The sequence below is a fragment of the Salvelinus sp. IW2-2015 genome, linkage group LG2 (assembly GCF_002910315.2).
Source record: "Salvelinus sp. IW2-2015 linkage group LG2, ASM291031v2, whole genome shotgun sequence".
Taxonomy (NCBI): domain Eukaryota; kingdom Metazoa; phylum Chordata; class Actinopteri; order Salmoniformes; family Salmonidae; genus Salvelinus; species Salvelinus sp. IW2-2015.
In genome coordinates, this window is record NC_036839.1 from 8928181 (window position 1) to 8948551 (window position 20371).

At 41.2% G+C, this 20371-nt stretch overlaps 1 protein-coding gene across 7 annotated transcripts in view; it reads left to right on the plus strand.

The window, feature by feature from the left end:
- The first annotated feature begins 3184 nt into the window (after nucleotides 1-3184).
- The window catches only part of glsb (glutaminase b), a 75631-nt gene continuing 58444 nt past the window's right edge, over nucleotides 3185-20371 (plus strand). For 4 of the 7 annotated variants that reach the window (XM_024001392.2, XM_024001399.2, XM_024001408.2 and 1 more), the window contains exon 1: nucleotides 3186-3644. In XM_024001392.2, the coding sequence (XP_023857160.1) occupies nucleotides 3325-3644 (320 nt within the window). In that variant the 5' untranslated portion in view covers nucleotides 3186-3324. Of the gene's footprint in view, nucleotides 3645-20371 lie in introns of all 7 variants that reach the window. The other 3 variants (XM_024001427.1, XM_024001434.1, XM_024001441.1) reach the window with 1 other exon arrangement.

Consider the following 20371-nt stretch of genomic DNA (forward strand, 5'->3'; position numbering starts at 1 on the left):
CAACTTTCTCTGTGGACTCTACCCAAAGGTACATGAGTCATAAAAATATATAGATAGTATGATGGTAAACACTAGTGGTATGCTTTTTGTGTGCGATTTCTCCCACTGTACAAATGACTGAAAGCTGGGTAACAAACAAAGGTTTGGCCCAGCAACCTTTTGGTTACTGGCCCAARGCTCTAACCACTAGGCTACCTGCCGCCCCATGTGCCAAATACAACCGGTGTAGACCTTACCGTGAAATGCTTACTTACAAGCCCTTAATCAACAATGCAGTAAACACATTTTTCTTAAAATATTTACAAAATAAAAGGGCAACAATAATGAGGCTATATACAGGGGGTGGGGGTACAGGTTAGTTGAGGTAATATGTACATGTAGGTAGGTCCTCCCTATAGGCTGTCTCATCGTTGTCTGTGATCAGGCCTACCACCGTTGTCGTCTGCAAACTTAATGATGATGGTGGTGGAGTCGTGCTTGGCCACACAGTCATGGGTGAACAGGGAGTACAGGAGGCCTCTTTATTTCTCACACAGCACTTTAACAGTGAGCCAACAAGACTGTATTGTACATTCTTAAGATGTTTTGGTGCTGACAGAGTATTGTCCAATTTAAAATGTCAGGATGGGAACTGACACTATTTGACTAGCTGAGGGGGAGAGTGTAGTAGTGGTAGTATAGTTGCTACAAAAACCATTGTGGCATTATATTTATTTAAATACMRAAGTCCYTTAAGAACAAATTCTTATTTACAATGACGGCCTACCAAAAGGCCTCCTGGGATTAAAAATAAATATAGGACAAAACACATCACGACAAGACAAGACAACACWACATGAAGAGAGACCTAAGAACATAGCAAGGCAGCAACACATGACCACACAGCATGGTAGCAACACAACATGGTAGCAGCACAAAACATGGTACAAATATTATTTGGCACAGACAACAGCACAAAGGGCAAGACGGTAGATACAACAATACAGCACATAAAGCAGCCACAACTGTCAGTAAGAGTGTCCATGATTGAGTCTTTGAATGAAGAGATTTAAAAACATTTGCAGCTCATTCCAATCGCTAGCTGCAGCGAACTGAAAAGAGGAGCGACCCAGGGATGTGTGTGCTTTGGCGACCTTTAACAGAATGTGACTGGCAGAATGGGTATTGTATGTGGAGGGTGAGGACTGCAGTAGATATCTCAGATATGGGGGAGTGAGGCCTAAGAGCGTCTTATGAATAAGCATCAACCAGTGGGTCTTGCGATGGGTATACAGAGATGACCAGTTTATAGAGTGCAGTGATGTGTCCTATAAGGAGCATTGGTGTCAAATCTGATGGCCGAATGGTAAAGAACACCTAGCCCCTCGAGAGCACCCTTACCTGKCGATTTATAAATTACATTGCCGTAATCTAGCATGGGTAGGATGGTCATCTGAATCAGGGTTATAACAGTGTGCTTATAGATATATGCACATTTCCCTGTGAGATGGCAGTGCAAGACCATTACAATATCTACATTTAAAGTAATTGCAGTACCTATTCTAAAAGAGASGGGGCACCCTTTTGTCTCTAATCACATACATACCAGTTAGGGGCACCCTCGGAAAGAATTTAATGGCGAAGGAGTGAGATATTTCGAGAAAAGGAACGGATGTGACGCATGCCTCAGATCTCTGTAACCGCAGAAGCAAAAGAGCTCATGGTGTCAGTGTGAGAGTACTCTTTCAAAAGGAAACCCCATTACATTGTCTCCCTTACTCTCTCCATTGACAGAAATGGGTTAGTTGATCTTAGGTTTTACAAATATACACCCTTATGGTGGTGAATAATGGTTCATGCAGTGTTCCAGCCCACATAGTATGAGACTCTAACCCAGTGATGAGTTGGCACTGTGAGAACTTAACTCCAACACTCACTTTCACTATATCACCTGATCAACTGATAGTAGCTAGACAGGAAGTGCACTTTATTGCACACTGAAGAGAGAGACAGAATGAGTGAGAAAGGTGTGTGGTGGTGGGAGAGAATACAGTAACACCTTTTTTGAAAGTAAAGTGCTTCTCCTTCTTGCCATCCTTCCCCTTTTCTCTTCTACAGCCATCGGTGATAAGAGGCGTTGCCCTAAAACGGTCTGCAATCCAATTTCCTAATTTGGGCACCTCATCTGCATGTAGTGTTTTCCAGTGGCGCTGCCTGGCCATCACAGCAAGAGGCAAAGCTATATAATACATCAGCAGGAATGTGATCCAGTGGGAATGATCCAGCCAATGTCACGTAATTGAGAGAATGTGTGATGTATAGGATGGTCATCAAGGTCATACTGTTCATRATTCAGTCAAGTTTTGTCACGTGCACAAGTACAGTGAAATGCCAGTCAACCTTTCCRTCTATGAGAGGGCTGACTGAACAATATAGAAGCCTCTTCTCTGTTTCTCACACAGCACTTTAACAGTGAGCCAACAAGACTGTACAATAAATTCCCAAGATATTTTGGTGCTGACAGAGTATTGTCCAATTTAAAATGTCAATCTAAGTATACCACATTCCAAGTTTGAGTATGGGAACTGACACTGTATTTGTCCAGTTGGGGGAGAGAGAGCCTGCATCAATCTCTCTCCCAGCAGACAAAGGTTTGTTGTCACAACTCATTAATTTAATTAGAATGATTTGCTACTGCGCCATGTCTGAATGATAATAGCTGAGCTTTTATGTTTTACTCCTGAGCGTAGGCTTACATTATTAAGCTATCATAATAGATCATGTACATTTGTTTCCATTCATCATCTATGTTTTATTGAAAGTCTTTCAAGATATTCATAGATTAAGTTCAAATTAAAAGAGCAATTAAAGCTACGCTAGACCTAGCTACTGTAACAGTTTCTATACAAACTGAATGACCGCCACATGGGACGTCATTCTTGTTTTGAACAGTGTTTTATGAATTGTGTGATTAAAGTTTCACATACATTCTGGAAAATAAATCGGTATTCGGCACGCGCAATAACTTTCATCAATGCCCTTCAATAATTGAAATATTCCCCGCCGCTAGAGAACCGCAAGTCGTCAGAGGAAATGATGCAGGACAAAATTATGATAGAAACCAAGACCAGCCAATCAGCCATAAAGACACTTCCACCAATAGGATATTTTGGGGGCGTAAGATWAGGGATTTTATTCATTTTACAACGCCAGTACGTTACAGTGCTAGTCATTGCCCACGCTGAATGTTAACGAACGTGGTACAGTGACTTTGCCCATCTTTCAATTTCGGGTTTTAGGATTTTTCAGGCAGAAATTCTCCACAACTTGCTCGAAAGGATTGAAATGTTACAGTTTAGGTTTTCGGCAGTGCTGAAGGAGTTGTTTCAATCCAACCTAAAGCGCCCTTTGACAGGTATTACAAGAAATAAAACGTCGTTACCAATCCACTACTGCTCCAGCAACGCCTCTCTTGATGTCCAAGTCAGCTTCAAATTGAAGCTTCTCCATGCCGGTGTCCACCGCCCTTTGCTTTGCGCCGCACCTGGGACCCGGACTTACTGCACGAAGACCGAAGGTGCTGCTATACCTGTGACCGAAAGTGCTATACCGGTGACCGACCAGGAGAAGAAAGATGAGACTGCCACAGAAGCAGCGACGGAGAAGTAAGTTGAAGGCATTTGGGTGGGCTCCACATTATCCACAACTTGTAGAATTTGTCCTAGTCTAAACTAGCCTATGCATATTTGCCTGTAGCCTGCTATTTTTTAGAACAAGGCGCGCCTATTAGTGGTTTTCTATTCCATTTGATTACAAAGCGTAGGCTAATTATACCATTAGCTAGCCAGTCACGTTCCTGGGCTAAGCCACTCTAATCAAATAACGTTACATTATTGGTCGCATACAAATATTTTGCCGATGTTTTTGCGGGTGTAACTAAATGCTTGTAAAAAAAAAAGTATTTTATTAGAGGGTCCGCCATAGTAGTACGGTGTCCCTGGAGCAAATAAGGGTTAAGTGCATTGCTCAAGGGTATATCGACAGATTTATTTTCACCTTGTATGTTCAACTATTCGAATCAGCGACCTTTTGGTTACTGGTCCAATGTTATAACCGCTAGGCTACCTGCCGCCATACTGTCCTTATAAACATGTAATACACTTTGGTGYTAAAATAACCAAACGTTCTCGAACGTGTATCCACTTTTTCTGTTCTTACAGRGTAGCGTGCTTACCTTGATAAGGCCTCTGTAAGCGCGCGCACGTTTGTTTCCCTCGTGGAAGTGTACATTTATTTTTGTATATCTTTTTTTTTAAACCTTTATTTAATTAGGCAAGTCAGTTAAGAACAAATTCTTATTTACAATGACGMCCTACCAAACGGCAAAAGGCCTCCTGCGGGGATGGGGGCTGGGATTAAAAATAAAAACACATAAAAAAAAAATATAGGACAAAACACGCATCACAACAAGAGAGACAACACTACAATAAGAGAGACCCAAGACTACAACATAGCTACATAGCTGTTATCAAATGGCTCCAGTCCAAGATTGGCGTTGACTTTGTGAACATGGCACTTTAGGAATGTCAATTGTCATTCCCTTTCCATAAACACAGCCCATAGAAAGAAAAAGTTGTTTATCTTACTGCCAAAACAGCTAAATTGTGTTTTTCCGTGACACCTGATTGCAAACAAGTGACATGATAYGCAAGGCCTACTCCTGATAAAGGTACATTTGAAATCTGAAGCTTTAAAAAAGAGTGGAAATACAGATACTTCGACATGTAGAATGGGAGTCATAGCGGAAAGTGGCTTTCGAGTATTAGCCGACAGACTTAGCTCATCTTAGGAGATGCCTCCCCCATGGATCCCTATGCAACGCCTTTTCCAGCATGACTCACTACTAAAGAATGCGTTGTAGGCTACCGCAACACTGGCGTCAATCTGCTGTTCTTCTCTACACTARACTTTTCACCTAATACTTAACCTTTTTAAATGACTCACCAACAACTTGTGAAACAACAGTTGCTTATATGAAAGATTACTTGGCACCATAGTTTATCTATAGCCAAAGAGGAAGTGTAACGTACTTATCTCGAAGTAGACACTCCATTTGAAGTTTRGATTGGGGGGAGAGGGCACACGGTGTTCTTGACTGACCGTTTGTATAGTGGTTATAAATAAGTTAATGCCTAATCTTAAGAAAAATGTTTTTTTCTTAATGCCTGTAAGCCAGTGTGTGTGATGCGTTTAATCAGTGGCCTCATTTCTTCTTGTGTGTTGAGAGGGCAGACACACAAGGTGTGTGTTTGATAAGCATGTTGGTGGTGGGCTGGGATGGGCTGCTGGTGGCGTAAGAACAGTATAAACGCCTGATCTATTGAGTGCCAGTGTCAGGTGACACACACACACTGTTCGGCAGAGCACAACCCGATCTGGGACTAAAACCAATAATTAATCAGCCGATATTGGCCTTTTACTGATAATCGGACGATAATTCCACCGATATTTCAGATAAATAGAATATAGGCTAATATGTTTCTTTTCCCCCAACTTCATTGTTACATTGAATGCTCAAACCGAGGTACACATGATATATGGGAAGTCACTTTTCAGGCAAACTCTCACAGAACCTAGCCTGGTTCAAAATCACATGTGCTTCAGGGAATAGCAAGCTGTGAAGTAGCAGAGTCCACGAAGCTGTGTTCTCCCGTAAAAACCCAGGGGGATTTGCACTGCTTGTACATGTTTGTATTCACCTAGTGTTCCTAATTGTGTCAGAATCGGTGTGTGGTTAAGGGTGCGTGAGTGTGTGTGCTGTGTTATCATATGCTGGCCCTCAGATCTTTCTATCCATTAACATATCCGCGCTTGGAGAAACTGTCAGGAAAAAAAGTTTATTCTCCCATAAGCATCTTGTTTACATGAAATTGTGAAATAAAAATCAATGCTGTAAATATAGCAAATATGATTCTTGGCCATCATAACAAAGATAGTCAACGAAGTTCCAACAGAATCACTATATTCACAACACCCTATTCCTGGACAGTTTTTCCCTTGCACACAAACAGAAAATTGACTTTAAACTAGATGTTCATTACACTTGTTTGAGGACGTTACAGCAGGTCATCACACCACCAGCGGAAGCCTGCTGTAGGGCTGTTATCCAATCATCTACAGTATGCCTAAATTGCGGTCAAACAACTCATGATATACTATGGGCTATGACTCAATCCATAGCTTGGCACAGTTCTTAACGCGCAATATCCCTGGTTAAAAATGCACAGTTCCTAGTTCCCTAAAAAAGGGATTGTGTTAGGAGACACAGAGAACGTTAGAGAATTGCCCTAACCAAAAAAGCAACAATGTGTGCAAGTTTCTGTTACACACTCCTCTACCCAGGGAAGGGTGTTAAGGAAGCAGTGAACGAGGACACTCTGTATGATAAATAGACCAATAATCAGATTAAGCTTGAGTAATAAAGGACGTGTGGTGTGTGTGGTGGTGTGTGGTGTTGTGTGTGTGCAGTGCGTGCGTGCGTGCGTGCGTCCAACAACCTTTTGGCAGCGCTCAATCTGTGATGTGTGACACAGGAAAATGTAGAATGTCGTGATAGGGCCGGGGGAAATAGATTCACACCCTTCAACCACCTCCCCATCACTCTGGCTGAGGACTCATTCCAATTATCTCTGGACAGCAGACAGGGCAGCAGAGTGATTCCAACTCTTATGAAATAAAACTTCGTCGTGATAACGGATATGCATTAATGTCAATGGATGCACATGCGAAAACTGTGTGGTGGTGCTGAAGTATAGTAGCATGAATCAGTGTAACCTATGTAGTTAATGTTTATCAATGTAATTACGATAGTGATTGTTCGACTTCTGAATATGATGTTGTAAATATAATAATGCTGATAACAATGATAGTATATTGAAGATGATGGTTAAGCATCCAAATAATCTAGAAGACAATGGTGTCCTAATAATGGAAAATGGTTAGGATGGTGTGGTGTATGGCTCAGCTGTGAGAAATTTTGGACGCGATCTTCTCCTGGCCCTCTGCGGATGGGTAAGAAGAGCAGTCCTCCAGACTGGCAGGATGCCTGCCTTCCTTCTCCGTCAGGAAGAAACACACAGGAACAAAGATGTCAAGAGCAGTACTTTAATAACACCTTTAGCAAATACAGGGTGGTTGTCACTTCCATAATTAGAACTATAATTCATAGAAAGACATATCCCTTCAGACACTGAATTGGACTGTACATCAATTGAAATTAAATTGAGTACCAATTACTACCACAAAGATGGCCGCCGGACAACCACCGAATTGTCACTTACATGGAAATGTCTTTTCTATTATCTATATTTCTATGATTCCAATAGACTTTCCTATGGAAGATTGACAGTATTAATTTAAAACTGATATTCCCCATTCAGTCACATGCTCTGATCATTTTGAATGTAGAAATGTCTATTGTTAGTTCACATTTGATAAATTTATCAGCCAAACACAGAACCATCCTTGCTTGAATGAGCATGCGTGTCAACACAAACACAGGTCCCGCACCCTGTTTTCAACTGTTCGTTCCGGAAACCTATTTGCCAGGATCCAGACCTCTCGTGGAAACGATTTTTTTTTTTTAACTGCTCGCAATGAAAAAAGTCTAAATAAAATTCATTTGAGTTGCCTCTAAACTCCCTGCCCCATTTACACATCCAAATAGCCTATTGAGCAAAAAGCATCTTTTACAAGAGTAAAACAAAAGCGAGATAGGCTTTTGGCCAGAGCACATTGACCATCGCGGTGAGTGAGCTGAGCACATTGGGTGAGTCAGTGAAACTGGAAAGTTTGTTTTTAGGACATATCATTCCTCTCTCCTATTTTAAACCAACCTAAGGTTTGGTTTTCCTAGGGGCCTACCTGAATGGATTGAAGACAGGTTCATTTTTATTGATCTCAGATTCTCATTTGACAGTGTCATTTCAAATCATTTTGCACTATTAAAAGAAGATTCTGCAAAAGACTCCAGTTCATGGAAAAGGACGACCTCTCAGGAACTTGTGGGAAAAGTTTTGGCTAAACCAGAACATAACAGTTCCCACTTGAATTTGAGTTATGAACGCAAAGGAAATGGAGAAGAAAAATAGCAGAATGGTCAATCCAGTTTGTGTGGTCAGAGCCATTCTCGCAGGGTTTATCTAGCGCTGTTGAGTTGTAGTTATCACATTTTGGGGAGGGATTTCTTGACTCGCTCGTTTGGAAAACTCCTGAATGTGTGGGAGCGTCCATATATATATGAGTCCTGTGCGTTTCTGTGGTCGCAGTTTAAAAAAGTGGTTACTAACCCTGTTGATGTTCTATCCTGTTATCACATTAGAGAGGGATTACGTTTGCCGCACTGGCAAAGCAGAGGGGTTGCCCACTTGTAGCTCAGTGACTGACTTGGTAAGGAGTGGCAGTACCAGAGCGACAGACGAGACTCACTTTCACGGCGCCCGCACAACCAGTCACTTGCCAGCGACTACCACCGTTTAACTTTACAGTCTCGCCAAGGGCGTCTGTACGTCAAATTCATTACTGCTGGTCACAGTGAGGTAAGTTTTTTTACATGGCAGTTATGAGTACTTCCCTTGTTTTCTGGTGTCTAGAGAATAAGTCACATCTGTTTTCAAGGGCATGGCTAGTGTTGCAAAGAGATGATGGGGGGGGGGGACTCTTTGATCAAATCTCTGACATCCCTTCTGGATGTCCTATCCATAGGTATGGCAGTGCTGAGAGACCTGGGAAATACATCACACAAATGTCAGACAAGAGGTAAACGGGTGTAAAAGGTAGAGGAGAAACGAGAACGAGGAAAAACAATATTACCTCGTGAGAGACAAAAAATAGTAATATACTTCAGACACATAAATGTATCAAGCAGCAGGACGATGGAGAGAAAGAGGGAAAAAAACAGGCAAAAACAAATGAGACATAAACACACAAAACAGGATACCCAACTCTTGTCATGCGTCCTGGTAATACCATGTTGTGTCATCATCAAGACTCCCTAAGAGGTACCACTAGTTATCGATACCCCACCACTTGGAGAGAAACATCCATGCCTGGAAGAGTTACAAAAAAGCAGAAACCTCTAGAATCCTCAGGAAAGCCTAGTTATGGGGTCAATTGTGCTACCAAAACATACAGTAGTAAATACAGTTAAACAAATATTCTCTCTATGCATGCTATTAGTGAAAATAACACATTGAGCAAGTATTGAGTGAGTCATAAAAGTTCCATGTATCCATGCATCATCCTCATTAGACCACGACAAAGAGTATTGGGAGTTAAAGAGTGAGAAGAGGGAGAGCGAGACAAAAAAAGAAAAGAGCAGAGACAAAAAAAAAAGCAGAGAGAAAAGCGAGACAAAAAGAGAACAGTCGTTAGAGAATAGCGAAGAAGAGGAGTACAACTGCACTGGCGCTGCTGGTTTTAATTACATTTCCCTGGTCTGCAGTGGTGACTAAGACACACACGCCTTGTAAGGTCAGACTGACACACCGCAGTATCCAGATACTTTCTCAGCATTGCTCCACTGAGTACAAAAACACAAAGCAATCAAGTCACACACATCCCAACTGGAGTATAGGGCTACACACACACTGTCCAGTTTCCTCCACTCAGCAGTTTACACACAGCCATGCTTTCCAACACACGAGCCCATCCCCACTGTGATTGGGATTGCCATTGCCATTGAAGCCGCCAGCTTTGTAGAAAAAAAAGCAGAATAGAACCTCTGGTTTGTTCAGCCATTCCTATGGGGGAAATTAAATTGGGAAAGAATAGGGTTTTGGATAAACGCACAAAGATAGGTCTGAGGTTAAACATCAGAAAAATAAGGAAAAAAGGGTTAAAAAAAGTTGTTGATAATATAGTCAGTTCCATGACCTTTATGAATTCTTTGTGCTTTTTAAAAATTACATAAATACCTTACACAATTCACCAAAAAAGTACGTTAGCTGATGAAAAGATTTAGAATCCTCCATCAAGAAACCAAAAAAAAACGTATTGAGATCTCCTAAGCCTCTGTTTTACCTTAATGTTTGGGCGTTATCTCAAACCCTACAAAAACTCCATTCATTTCTGGTTCCAATGGCTTTGTCCAACCAACCATGGGCGGGCTAGTGCCAACAAAGAAGACACCATAAACTATTGCTCCTATGCTACACCTCAGCAGCGTCAAGAGTCGCGAGCCCACATTCCTAGAATGCCCCCGCCAGTCCCGCCCCCCTGATGGATTTAATAAAGACAACATCCTGGTCTCGTTCACGGACGCCACTAACCACACCACAGAGCAACTCAGTCCAGAACCCACCGGCTACAAATACAGGCAGACATACATTATTATATAATCTACTGCAGAATCACAACCCTTAAATGGTGGGGCTGGCACACACAACCTGCTAGAAGGAAGCTGATTGCCCTTGCTCAGAATATGGTAACTGTCCTTTCATCAGTCATTTGACTAAAAACCAGCATGGCTCAAATTGCTACATCTCCCACAGCAAAAAAAAAAAAACTTGCCGAGTCATAAATATCACAGAATTAATTCACGTTGACTGAACATACAGTTGTCTCAAGTTTGCCCCGGTTTACACCAAAATCTATAATGTGTTTCAGGTTTGTTTGATTCTAATTCAATTGGTGTTTGTTGACAACCGAATCGCGTATCAATCAGACTTAACGTTATCTGAAGTCTTTCCCATGATTGCGTTTTCCTAAGAAGGCGACAATCCAACGGTTTCCTGGCACTCAAGCAGTTAAAGAACCCCTAACACAGCATTGCAATAGATCAGCCACAGACATCAAACATCAGATTGCTGAGTCACAAGACACAGATGCCAGAATATCAAGAAGCTGCTGACTCAAGGTGACTATGGTCATGGTTTTAGTGAAGAATCATTAGAGATTAAAATACAGTAACATAGGAATTCATTTTATGATCATATCAGGATAGGATTCAGACAATATTTCACGGGTCACTAGAGGATTCACCGCCATCGAATACAGGTACAAATTGAGTAACTAAATCTGCACATTTACAGAAGTTCATGATCGATTGTCATTATCCCTGTCAAAATAAATCTAAAGAGTAAAGTCATCTTAAGGGCAGTCACTACTCAGGTCCAAAGCACTGAATCCTGTTGGGGTAATGCATCCAGCGTAGGTTGATCCTAGGATCAGCACGTAGGGGATGTTCTGCTTGGAGCAAGACCAAACCAGGGCTGCGCCAGACAGACACATTGACTTATGGCCCATGCCAAGGATACGCCCAGTAAAATGCTAATGAAAATATTGTCTCTCGCCTCTCTCGAATGCTATGGGTATTAGGCTATGGGCTAAACTTTTTTTTAAATAATTTAATATACGGACACTCCTAACGATCTTGTGTCTAGCTGCTTTAAAAAAGAAACTTGCCTATATTCCCTTTGGCTCTCCATTACGATAAGCTATGAATGTGGCCTGAAGGCTACGCTCATGTTTATGGCATGGCATTCTCTGAGCAAACAATGAATGTAACGGATTTCATCTCAAGAAAGTTATTTGAATACGGCTAGAAACGTAAGAACCAGAGACTAAGAATGAGAAAAAATGACAATTTAATTCAAGTTTACCATTAAAAATATAATGTCAAACATGTTTGAGCTTAAATTTCACAGGCGAAACCAGATTACTTATCAACGTGAATTGCAAGTTCACATGGTGTCAAAACAATCACTTGAAATCAAAAATTGCAGTGCGCAATGTAAGAAAGACTGTGGTTGAAATAAAGTTATTCTCACATGTGAAAGGTGGCGTTAACATATTGCAGTACGAACATTTGAGAGTGGTTTGCATTTCTCCAGCCTATCCCTCAGCTTTTTACTGAAACCGTGGGGAGAACACTTACGTTAATGTTTCAATAAGCGATTGCTGTTTAAAACACTTTCAATAGAGTAGTGTTATTACATCTCTAGTTGGACCACTTCCCCTCATGACGTCAGTAGGGTAGGGAGTGAAGTGTGATAATCTATGTAGCATCAAAAAAACTTTTAAAAAAATGCTGTATGAACAGCCAAATAAATTAAAAAAATTATCTAATGTTTTTCCTCATGATTATAGCGTTTTTATGCTAAATTAAAAGAACATCTAAAACTGCAGTCAAAAAACCTGAGGAAATTCTCAAGTGGTATTCGCACTTCATTTCCAGCCAATTAAATGCATTTCGAAATTAAGCTTGTGCCCGTTCCTGAAGTCCAGTTTATGTTAATGGACAGGGTCAGCATAGGCCTCGTGTTTGCCTAGCTTTCTTAAGCCGATTTTCATATTTGCGCATCTGGGTTTTGCGACAAACATGTTGCGTTGGTATGCGTGGGATAAACCTGTGCAATATTAGGGTGTGTCTACAACCATTTGCATTCGCATCCTGACAAAGTTGTCATTATTGCACCTGAAAAATGTTTCTTAGTTGGATAATGTAACTCAGTCGCTTTGGAGGTTTGAGTAGGATGGAGACAAAAAAAACGATACAGCTACATATAGTGATCTTTTTTCTTGGACAGATATATCGATATTTGACACAAAAGTATCACACACACAACTGGCGAAAAATTTTGGAGTCACTTAGAAATTCCCTTTAAAATTTTAACAATAAAGACTGGTGTATATATACACTACGTCCAAAAGTGTTGGACACACCCACGTCATTGAAGTTTTTAAAAACTATTTCTCAGCATGTAGAATAATAGTGAAGACACCAAAATAACTGAAATAAACACAATTTGGATCATGTACTAAGCCCAAAAGTATTAAAAACAAATACAAATATTTTAGATACTTTCAAAGAAGCCACCCTTTCGCTTGGATGACAGCTGTGCCATATTCTTTGCAACGCCCCAGTTCTACAATCTCAAGCGAACTGTCATGTGCCTTTTACTGAGAGTGGCTTCCGTCTGCACTGCTACATAAAGGCCTGTTGTGGAGTCTGCAGAGATGGTTGTCCTTCTAGAAAGTTTCTCACCATCTCACATGAACTCTGGAGCTCTTCAGAGTGACCATGGATTCTTTGTCACCTCTCTGATCAAGGCCTTCTCCCCGATTGCTCAGTTTGGCCGGGCAGCAGCTCTAGGAAGAGTCTTGGTGGTACCAACCTCTTGCATTTAAGAATGATGGAGGCCACTGTGTTCTTGGACCTTCAATAATGCAGAAATGTTTAGTATCCTTCTCCAGATCTGTGCCTCGACACAATCCTGTCTCGGAGCTCTACGGACAATTCCTTCGGACCTCATGGCTTGGATTTTGCTCTGACATGCACTGTCAACTGTGGAACCTTATATAGACATGTTCAATTTATCACAGGTGGACTTCAATCAAGTTGTAGAAACATCTCAAGGATGATCAATGGGAACACGATGCACTGAGGTCAATTTTGAGTCTCATAGCAAAGGGTCTGAATACTTATGTAAAAAGGGATCTGTTTTTATTTTTAAATAAATATGCAAAAATGTCTAAAAACCTGTTTTTGCTTTGTCATTATGGGGTAGTGTGTGTAGATTGATGACGAAAAACATTAATTTAATACATTTTAGAATAAGACTAACGTAAAAAATGTGGAAAAGACGAAGGGGGTCTGAATAGCTTCCGAACGCACAATATGCAAATTATACCAATTAAATGTGTCCATATATTGCTATTTAGTGGCATCAGTTGTTTCTGTGGATGCTACATCGGTCTATGGCTGAGCTGAGTAGAGCAATATTTCATTTTGTCGGATGATATGAAAATATGCCGACATTGAAGGCTATCGCTTGGGTATCTTGCTACATTGTATTTACCAAGGATGTAACGATTCATAGGTCCCTGATTCAAAATGTTTAAGATATGACTGCATCGGTCGGTGGCTCCAAACCGATCAAAATGTAGCATGCAAAAGGTCAGAAAATGGATTCAATTACTTTCTTCCTACCTTACGAAATACAAAATATTTTGTGACAACTGATGCGTCTTCTCCTTCCAGTGTCGAACTAAGCATGTAACTGTGTTGACAGCCATTGATCTACAATCATTTTGCCTGCCGAACAAACCCTAGTGCACGGTGCCCAGCATCACGCGCTGACCAAATGCAAGGTAGGCGGCCTGTCCTTGATCTTGCACATCTGCGCTGCACCTCAGCATTAAAATGCTAAAATGGCTTGCGTGATTTTAGGCTGGATTAGTTGATGACAACTTGTGTAATTTGCTAGGCCATCGTCATCAATGCGCTGTTGAAAACTCTGTTTTACAGGAATAAAAGTAAGCTACCGGAGAGACACAGCTCTCATCTGGCTATACCTACTGAATGGGCTTACAATATAATGTATTTTAATTCTTCAGGTTCACCATCAGCATTATCATGGTAACAATCAGTGTATGTGGTCATTCTTGATATGGAGGGTAATGTTGATCATTTCATAATGACTAATCACTTTTGCGAGGCACATTGCATGGCCGAAGCTGGAGGAGAAAAGAAGCTCGCAAAAAAATACCAAACGGTCAAAACCATTTGATTTTCAGATGGGTGAAATCCCACATTGTGATAATATATATTCATTGGCTATGTCATAGCTAATTTGTAAACAATATTGATACATTACTAGCTAAACACTTAATGTGCAAAAATTACAAAGTTCATTAGTGGTTAATGGTAATTTCAGAATCAAAGTGGGGGGACAGAAAACAGCCTACATTACCTCCCCCCTAATTTGATAGCGCTTACCCAGCACCAACCTAATCGCAAGTCCCTGCTTCCCTGTCTCTGAGAGTGGAAGCAGTGACTTGCAACCCACGGAGAGCTAGTCACTGTACCACAGACCAAAGCAACGAAAGAGAAAATGGATGACCACCAAAAGAGATGAACAGGCCAGTAGAGACATGAGGAAAGAATGTCAGAAGAAAAACAGACAGGGCAGAGATTTTAGCAATGGCAATTCTTAAAACACACTACAATGTTGTTTGCAATATGTACGTTTTTTCCCCCACAGCAACAGACAATTAATTTACACAGTAGGAAGTAAAACAAACAAAAGATCGAAACGACGAAAACCACGACTCGACGACTAAGTGCAAACGCAGAGGCCCGGTTACCAGGAAACGGAAGGTGTTTTGCTTTTAATTTGACCAGCAAGCGGTCACTTGAAGAAACACATTCAACCATCTGCCTCTGTGACTGCTGCATACGTGAGGGGACCTTTGCTCCAAATATATGGGAGGGGAAAAAGCAAGGGAGTGTAGAAAGTGCTAGGGCGAAAACATGTCCTTTCTTGGAACAGGCCCAGGTTATTTTACACAGGCACTGCACTAAGTGCCTCTCTCCCCCTGGAGCATGGCTGAGGGCAGGATGTGTTCACACCGGACTGGCATGCTTCCACTTCCTCCCTGGGTCCTGTTTGGTTCCTGCCTGGTTCTCCACAGTATCATGGCCCACAGGCCATCGCGTCCACCGTCCACACGTCTACATCTCACTCTGACTCATCAAGCTCACGTATTACAACAAGTATCGGAGATTGCCCATTGTGTTTGGATGCTTTATGAAATTAGATATGTATAAGGAAACAATGACAAACTATCTGGCTTTAATATCCTAAAGCTTTTTTAGCTGTTATTTGTCTGACTCAGAAGTTGACAATGTTACGTAAAACTCATACTCTCGGTAATTGTACCAGAGATCAATCTCTTACCCAACAGATGGGTGATGGTTTAGCAACAGATGTTAGGTCAATAATGTCGGCGTCTAGATTATGCTACAGTGGACGGACGCCTGCTAATCGACCGGGCCTGAGAAACTATTCCAGTGTGTTTGCCCATCTGAGGACGAGTTGCCTGGGCGCAGGCTCGAGTGTTTATTCTTTTAGAGTGAATGAGAGTGATGAGAGAGAGACACTGTAAACACCTGCAGTAGAATGCAGTGGATTAAAACGCACTCCACATCTAAAACGGAGATGTGGAACAGCTTCTGACGTGGTCATAGACAAATGAGGGAAGTGCATGTAAACTTTACTGTAGGGCCGGATAATACCAGTATCACGATACTTGTTGGTATCGTGTCAAGAAAACAAAACAAATCAGATTGAACTTCTTGAGGAAACAGCCCTAATGTTGCAAACAAACATCATTGTTGTCATCCAGAGTCACAATTATTTATTTTCCAAGCCATAGCACACAATATTTTACATACAGCAGGTTTTTTTTAAAGGACCAAAGTGTTCGGTCTGCTTTGTGTTTTAATTTTTCCCATGAAAAAAAGATTGCGATACTGGTATCCCTGGCCCTATAATTACTGCATATCATACTTTCCATACTTCTGTGGCCAATATTACTTTCCTTTGAGCTGGCCAGGCAAAGGCCAATTGGGGCAAACAATTTCAACAAACCCTAAATAGCCACCATGTGTCCTAAAACACACGTTGTTATTATGGAAACGTCATTCCTCCAATGGAAGACTTTGGCATTATTACATTGCATTTGCGAAATCCACTATGAGCAATACAGAACAAAAACGTGCACCAATGCCACTCTGCCAACACTCCTTCCTCGCATCATTTCCCTCCATTATGGCTTCCCCATTAATGCCAAATCCTCTATTCTCACTCCCTGTTCTCTGGGGCTTTCACCTCTTCCTTCCCTCATTCACTGACGCTGGTCCCGCCCCTGCGGAGATCGGGTTCCAAAGCTAGATCAGAAGCGTCTGGGTAAGACACGCCTCACCACCGCCACACTCCACTGAAATAACTCTGCTCACTTGACCCAGCCTGCCACACCTCACATAATGCTATAATGACTGGTTTCATTTCCAGTCTAAGCCTCTGACTCCCACTATTGTGTTGTGAGTTTATAATGACAAATTCTCTCTGAGATGTTTCCCAATTTGGCTGTAGCTGAGAATAGATATTTCTATGTTGGAAAGAAATAAGTGTGCATTCTGTGTAGTAGACACGTGTTCGGATGCTTGCATGTTTTAATGGATGTACAGAATGGGTCTGTGCAAATGTTTTGTCTGTGTTTTTATGGGTTGTATGTGATTTTACACTATGCCAACTTAACTGGTTTATTACTTTCCAGTAGAGGCATGCAGGGCTAACGGCTTTATCCCCTCATCTTTAGTTACTGTAATAGCTTCCGGTCCTGTAGCATAAATCTAGCTTCCTACCTAGCCTAACCCCTACTATAAATGGAATACGGGTCACATCATGGCGGAAAGAACCAAGAAGCAAACGTAAACACAAACACACACACATATTAAGCACTGCATGAGTTGTAGGCTAGATGGCAACCAGGCTAGCTGGCCTCTAACTGCGTAGCTATCCACTGAGTCTGTTGTGAAAAAAAAAGAGGGGAGAGAAAAAAAGAAAGGAGGGAGCCTCTGGGGATGCAACAAAGCCAGTCTAGTCTTCACACTCAGTTGCCTCTCACACAATGAGCAGTGTGTGTGTAGGCCCACTGTCATACACACTCCTCTCATTAGGCGAAAGATCAGCAGGCCACCAGTCAAACCACCCCCCGACCCGCTAGTCTACAGCATCCTGGGAGAACTGATACTACGCTAATGCCCTTCACACGGCACCACACAGAACCGGACAGCTCAGTCAAGCAATCTCCACCAGAGTACATTTTTGGAACAAAAAAATGTTCACTGCTGAAGAGGATTACTCGACTTGATTCAATAGTCTGAAGAATCTCCTGTAGGCCCAGTCATTCCGAGTAGTTTTTGTGGATCTCTTTGAGAGAGCACATAGAACAAACTCATCCAGGTTCCTCTATTTAAAACTTACTTAGGCATGTTCCACCAATGTTCAGGTTGACTTATTTGAGCCCCGGGAAGTAGTGACCTAAACTACACCCAGCTAGCGTGTATATTCCGGCATAAGTGTATCCTCTACAAGTATGTATACTGCACACAGTGTGTATACTCACAGAATATACAAAGTGTGTGGGTACGGCACAAGTTGTATAGCACAAAGAGTGTATACGGCAAATTATGAACCTACACAAATGTGTATTCCACATAAGTGTACATAGTGCAGATAGCCCCAGTAAGACTGCCATTCTGCTCCAAGGCTCTTATCCTGTATCAATTGCTCATAGTGGACAAATACTTAGCCAGGCTGATAAGGAGAAATTACACTGACCTTTCTGGTGCTACAAACAGTTACGGAAAATACAAATGTTGGCTGTTTGTCTGCTCATAAAGAATAGCATTACACTGATAGGAGAATGAAACATTAATAAGCATAGCAAATTGTAACCAACAAGTGTTGCTTTTATTTAATCCATTTTAAAATAAGGCTGTAACGTAACAAAATGTCTAAAAGGAAGGGTCTGAATACTTCCCGAATGGTACAGTGCCTTGCAAAAGTATTTACCCTCCTTGGCGTTTTTCCTATTTTGTTGCAGTACAACCTGAATTTAAATAGATTTTTATTTGGATTCATGTAATGGACATACACAAAATAGTCCAAATTGTGAAGTGAAAAAAATAACTTGTTTCAAAGAATGTCAAAACGTTAAAGTGTACGTGTATATGTATTCACCCCCTTGCTATGAAGCCCCTAAATAAGATCTGGTGCAACCAATCACCTTCAGAAGTCACATAATTAGTAAATAAAGTCCACCTGTGTGCAATCTAAGTGTCACATGATCTGTACATGATCTCAGTATATATACCACACACCTTCTGAAGGCACCAGAGTCACTAAACAAGGGCACCACGAAGACCAAGGAGCTCTCCAAACAGGTCAGGAACAAAGTTGTAGAGAAGTCGGGTTGGGTTATAAAAAATATCCGAAAACTTTGAACATCCCACGAAGCACCATTAAATCCATTATTTAAAAAATGTTAAGAATATGGCACCACAACAACTGCCAAGAGAGGGGCCGCCCACCAAAACTCACGGACCTGGCAAGGAGGACATAAATCAGATGCAACAAAAGAGACCAAATAAAACCCTGAAGGTCTGCAAAGCTCCACAGCGGAGATTGGAGTATCTGTCCATAGGACCACTTTAAGCCGTGCACTCCACAGAGGTGGCTTTACGGACTTTGGGTGAATAGCATGCACGCTCAAGTTCAGTTTTTTTGTCTTATTTCTTGTCTTTTTCAAAATGAGAAATATTTTGCATCTTTAAAGTGGTAGGCATGTTGTGTAAATCAAATGATACAAACCCCCAAAAATCTATTTTAATTCCAGGTTGTAAGGCAACAAAAATAGAAAAAATGCCAAGGGGTGAATACTTTGCCAAGCCACTGTACTGTACAAAATAGTTAACCTGCCAAGTGTCTAGTCTTGCTCTCTATGAGCTAAATCCTAACATGCCACACAAACTCTCTCATCTGCTCTCTTCTTTCGCATCTTAGTAACCCATTTTTGTTACATAAATGCAATGTGGCCGAGTCTAGGGAGTTTGTGAATCTGCATTTACATGCATTGCCTGTGACGCAGTGGATTTTAGTCAAATTCATGAACTACATATAAGGAAGTTGCTGCGGCTATGATAAAATTTATAAAGCGTTGGCATTGGGTAAAATGCCACCATTTGAGGCCTTTGGTTTTCTGCCTTCAATAGAAAATGAATACTGTCCTTGTAAGCCACATGTGACGCACAGTGTGAGGCTGTGAGAGAGATGTCTGTCTGTGGAGCAAGCAATCCCCCTTAAAGGACTAGTGAGCATCACTGACTCATTGCACTCCTGATTCAGAGGGGTTGGTTAAATGCGGAAGACACACTTCAGTTGAAGCATTCAGTTGTACAACTGACCTAGGTAATCCCACTTTCCCTTTCAGAGTGACAGAGACAAACTCTGCAACTTCAGTATCATGCACCGCAAACCAACTACTCAACCCCATCAACAGAGCTCATATTGGCAGATCCTTTTGGGGGTAGAGCTCGAAAAATTGTTAGTCTGAGGTCTGAACTGATGTAATTTTTAACAGTTACAGTATTTTTAGGCCCTAGTTCAAGGGTCTCCAACCTTTTCTAGCATGAGAGCTACTTTAAAAAAAATTTGATATGTCACAAGCTAAAAATAAGCACATTTTCTCCTCTACCCTGAAACTCTTCCTCTGGTCCTTAGGGTACAAGATATGCGTTTTCTGTCAATATAACCTGTAACATAATGGTTAATAAACAACTCTAAGGGGGCCCCATAAAACAGCATTTCTTTGTTTTATTTTTCTGCCATTTTATTATTTACTCTCAATATAAACAACAAAAAACTGTGATGTTCTGCATCATGTCAATGCTTAAATCACATCAGAAGACCAACTTTGAGGGTCTAAAAAAAAAAAAACTACCACAGATTTTTTTGGTTTAAGTCCCTTAATTGTGCATTAATAA